The sequence below is a fragment of the Cornus florida genome, unplaced genomic scaffold (assembly GCF_030987335.1).
Source record: "Cornus florida cultivar Cherokee Brave unplaced genomic scaffold, ASM3098733v1 CherokeeBrave_3.0.0_Hap2_Chr10, whole genome shotgun sequence".
Taxonomy (NCBI): Eukaryota; Viridiplantae; Streptophyta; class Magnoliopsida; order Cornales; family Cornaceae; genus Cornus; species Cornus florida.
In genome coordinates, this window is record NW_026775580.1 from 42,181,157 (window position 1) to 42,186,334 (window position 5,178).

Genomic DNA, 5,178 nt, shown 5'->3' on the forward strand with positions numbered 1-5,178 from the left:
GTGAATTATTTCATTGGAAATTGTGAAAGTTTTGTGGTTTTCTCCTTAATTGGGTTGAGTTTTTCCAATTAGGTTTCCACTGGTGTATCTCTCCAACTTTATTTTATTTATATCTTCATGTGTTAGGTTTAAATTTTAATTTTTGAAAAAAAAATTAAATAAATCAAAAATTAAATAAAGGATCAAGTAAAATTTATTCACCCTTATCTAAGAGCATCTCCAATGGGGCTCTCATTTGGACTGCCAATTCAAAATATAACAGGTGGACTTAAAAATAGGCTCTCCAATGCAATGCTATTTGGGCTGCTACTTTTTAACTTTGTTATTTCTTATGTCAATTGTAGCAAAACAAATAACAATTGCTATATGGGCTGGGGCTGCAGAAAAGATCGGACCGGCTCCAATTTTGTACCATGTATGTTGCTTGCATAGAATAGCTATCAAATGGGTAAATTTATATATAACCTACAAGTTAGAAACTACTGAATAATACTGATCTCCAAAGCATCTTGTGATATCCCTGGCCTTCTAGGCGTCTTAAATATTGGATATATATACCTTCTGAATATATGTATTTGTACTTGAAAGGTCTAAACATATATATATATTGGTAAAGGCAAAATTATTAAACAACATTTTCAATAATATGAAATTGAAAAAAACAATCATGCTCAGTGTGTTTTCTTGTTGATATTAATCTAGAATAATAGCAGGAACAGAGTGATTAAGACTATTTTTTTTTCCTCATTATTTGCACAAAAATATAATTGTGAGCAGTTACATTATTATTGAGGCTTTCTACAAAGCATTTCGAACTCTCAAATTGTACATAACTGTCCTGCCGAGTTATTGTTTATACAAAGAAAAACAAACAAATTAGTGGCTTAATGTCAAACCTTGGCTCTTCTATAGTACTACTCTCTTTGGATCTTTCTTATTTCTCAGTAAAAATAAAACAAAAATATATAGCAATATAATAATTTGTGAACATAAGTTACATAAACCGTGGCAAGATAATCTGGTTGAAGGAGGAGCCATGCATAATAAAAAAAAAAAAAAAAAAGGTCAAATATTTTTATTTATTTTTAATAAGGCAAACAAGCTAAATAAAAGACAAACACTCTATTTAAAGTCTAGAACGAGAATAGAGATGGAGGCGATTGGGGAGGCTGAAATAATTATTATTAAAATATATATATTTTTTAATAATAATATAAGCAAATAATATATATATATATATATATATATATAAATTCCCGAAAAAAAAATTATAAATATATATATATTATTTTGTTTTATCTCTCTTTTTTTCTTTTCTTTTTTTTTTTTTGGTTCTTTTTTTGACCAAATATTTTAATTTTTGGTTCTTTTTAATTAGGTTTAATTTTAGTTTCCTTCTAAGGTTTACAACTTGACTTGGAATGTGTCTAATATTAATATTATTGATGCAAATATGAATTGTGGGAATGGTAGTTGAAAAAGAATGGTAATTGTGTCAAAAAATAATATTTTGCATGAAATGCATCATTGGAGCAAAATTGCTAAAATGTAGTATTTTGACACTGTAGCACATGTCAAAATATAAATTTGGTATGCAAAAATGACTTTTAGCATTGGAGATGGTCTAAGTTGGTAAGTTAACATAACTGCTTTCGCACCATCCTTATTTTAAAATCCTTTGTTCACAAGACCGAACTTATCCTTGTGATTCCGAGAAAAATAAATTTATCTCAACTATTTTAGATCAGCTACAGAAAATTATAAATTGTGTAAGAAATTCAATTAAACCCATGCTTCCTCTTCTTTCCCTACCAATGCCCTATGCATCAAAACCCTAACAGCAAAAGACAGACCCCACCCCCACCATACCCTTTTCAATAATTGTTGGCTGATTCCGAAACAAGAAAACAATTCTATCTTGAAACCGTTTCTGCATAGATCTTGTCCATCTGATTTTGTTTTACAAAAGAGCCACAACATTATCATAGGATAAATCATTTCTAATTGATCTAGTTTTATAATCCAAACCCAAACTAGGGTCGAAGTAATAATATAAAATTAAAATTTTAAAATAAAATAATTGTAATGATCACTTGGGGGAAAAAATTTCAACCCTATTGATTATTTGTACCCTTAAAGATTTTCTTTCTTTCTTTCAATAATAATTAAATCAAATTCAATGAGAGATACATAACGTCATTCATGTAATTGATCTTGTTTTATAATTGATTATACGCAACTTAAACTAGGGTCGAAGTAATAATATAAAATCAAAATAAAATAATTGTAACAATCACTTGGGAGGAAAAAAATTCAACCCTATTGAATATTTGTACCGTTAAAATTTTTCTTTCTTTCTTTCAATAATAAGTAAATCAAATTCAAAGAGCGATACGTAACGTTATGCATCATTCGATGGACTAATGCACCCAAGTTGTAATAAAATGAGACACTAATATCTAGCTTACACCTGTGGGACACTAAGATCTAGTTTAAGGGCCCACGTATTACTTTCATCACAAAACTACAAAAAAGCCGAATTATTTGACATTGTTGCCAAACAGCTCCATTTTTCTTTTATGAGCCAATACTACGAATTTGCTACTAAAAATTTGGATTTAGGGGCCCACTTATGTGTCTTGTAATTTGATCCATCTGATCTTTGTTGATACATTTTTCTTGGATGGCTGTGATTAGCAGATCAGCATCAGCATAATTGCATGAGACATCTACTAACTAACGTTTTCAAGGTGTATCTGGTGGCTTTTGAAAATGTTTAACTATGAATTTTCTAACTCAACTATTCTAATCGTAGCAGCAAAAAAACAAAAATTTGAAGACAAAGAGAACTACTAAAACATTTCAACTTTATTGTATTTCAATAATGTTAAATTTAAATAATATATTAGATTAGGTGATGGCTACATATTTGTAATTGCAGATTTGATAACTTAGAGACCAAGAGGGCAACCAAATTAATGTGATGAAAGTATTAGAAATGATTTAAGGAAGTTAAATGTAATATGTGATATGACAATAATAAAAGAAATATATTAGAAAAATTAATTCACGACCTCATTCACGTGAAATTAAGATAATAATCAAGTACCGACCTATACATAGGTGAGTGGGGCAATTATCCTACTGAAATTTTTTGTTTTGTTGATGTATATCTACTATATTTTTTTTCTATATATATATTATATACTTATAAAATTTTACAATTTAGCTCACTAAAATTACAGTTAAAGTATTTACCAAAAAAAAAATTACAGAAAAACTTCACTATTATTTTTTTTTAATTTCTTTTTTGAGAAACCCAAAGTATTCTCATAACATATTTATCTTGTTGTTGTTAAAATCGCCCCTTAATAATGAGTCAATGATCACCCCTTTATATAATTTTCTGGGTCTATCTTGACAATAATGATGACGAAAAAGATTGCAGGGTGTGATGCTAACTTGTTAAATAACTTGTTTGCACCCATGAGGAGTTAACGATGGTTATGCAAAATTATATAAGTAAAAAAGAAAAAGAAAAAAAAGCTTATCATATAAATAAATAAATGAGTAGGAAATGTATAAGATTTATTTATGATTTCTATCATTCTTACAAATTTCAAAACTTATTACAAAAAAAAAAATGAAAGACTTTCAAAACTTAAGCTAATTGATCTGTGAAGTGACTGGCAATATTTATGCCTGTAAAATAAGTAAATATCGAATTCACAGATTACAATTCTGCAGAGTGTAAATTTCATACATTATACATATAGGAACAAATAATGATGTTTACAACAAAATGAAACAATTTGGTATTTATGTATTTGATTCATCGTCTACGAGAGAACCCAAAACCATTGGCTAGTGCATGAACCGTTGGATTGAAAGCTAATCTCCCCAAAATACCCTGCTTGTAAGGCAAGAAGGTCTTCTTCTTCAAATCCTCCGAAACCGCCCGGTTCACCGTGTAATGAAACTCATGAGCTGAGATTTGCCCCCTTCTCTTATTGCTGGACCCGGAATTCGATCCTTCCAGTGACCGGAAGCTCGCGTTCTTGACATCCTCGTGCTTCCGGAACAGACCTGTGTACTTCCTTAGAGGGTCTTTATCTCCGGCTCGTCCTTCCGATCTGCTCCTGAACAAGAAAAAATCCTTCAGCTTCCATTTTCTACAGCCCTTCGAAGACACCACCGGAACAGTAGTTGAAGGCGAGGAAGCTTTCGGAGCAATCGTAGAAGATTGTTTCTGTTCTTCTTCTTCTTGTTTTTGTTGTTCTTCTTCTTCTTCCTCCCATGGGTACTTGGAAACCCTAAGGGGAGACACTGATCTGGCCGCTCGGCCTCGGCTAGAACTCGACGACAAACCCGAAACTGACCTCTCTCTTCCTCTCTCGCGTGTAGATTCGTCTTTCTTTTCACGGCCTTGTGATCTCGCTGATGATCTAACCGGGCTCTTTTGCGGCTTCAGAGCTCGGATTTTGCCGCCGTCGAAGAGTTCTTCAGCTGGGATCGACGTCTCGTCCGATTCGCTAGTCACATGGAATGCAAATTCATCTTCATATTTGGTGCTAAACATGGATGATGATCTAACCGGGCTCTTGTTGTTGTTGTTGTTGAAGGTAGAGAACTCATCAAAGTCGTAGAGGATTCTGGAATGCTGTGTCGGGCTCGTCGGAGTGCTGAAATAGTAGCGACCGAAACGTTTTGGTGTCGAAGGAGCGCTCAGAAATGGCGAAGAACGCGCGCTGTTGAAGTCGAAATCTATGGCCTGAGCCGGTATGAGCACTTCCATCTTTGTGGATTGGGCTCTTTGTTCGTTGTTTGTATGGAGCTTTTAAGCAGCAAAGAGAGGTTGAACTCTAGAACTGCGGTAGTTATATATATATATATATGAAATGGTGGAAGAATAATAGTAGGAACTAGGAAGGAGAAGAGAAGCACCAGAGAGAGACAAATTTATTATTATCAACTCATGTGGGTCTAAGAAGCCGCCTTTTTTTACTTTTTTGTGTGGTCTTTTGTCAGTTTATCTAGGCCTTCTGAATATTATTTTCATTTTGATTCTACTTTTACAATTTGGTTATTATATTTAAATTTTAGTCCCCAGGAGGGGCACATTGGATTTTAATCAACAATACAATAATTACATAATAATTTTAAATAGATAATATAATA

General features: G+C 32.2%; 1 protein-coding gene across 1 annotated transcript; it reads right to left on the reverse strand.

Moving 5' to 3' along the window:
- Positions 1 to 3,569: 3,569 nt before the first annotated feature.
- LOC132278727 (uncharacterized) lies at positions 3,570 to 4,908 on the reverse strand. Its single transcript, XM_059780593.1, has one exon. The coding sequence runs from the start codon at positions 4,793 to 4,795 to the stop codon at positions 3,833 to 3,835; it is 963 nt and encodes a 320-aa protein (XP_059636576.1). The 5' UTR covers positions 4,796 to 4,908; the 3' UTR covers positions 3,570 to 3,832.
- Between the last annotated feature and the right edge of the window lie 270 nt (positions 4,909 to 5,178).

What these genes read in the sequence shown, in the direction of transcription:
- LOC132278727 (XM_059780593.1), bottom strand. Translation starts at nt 4,795, where the DNA reads ATGGAAGTGCTCATACCGGCTCAGGCCATAGATTTCGACTTCAACAGC.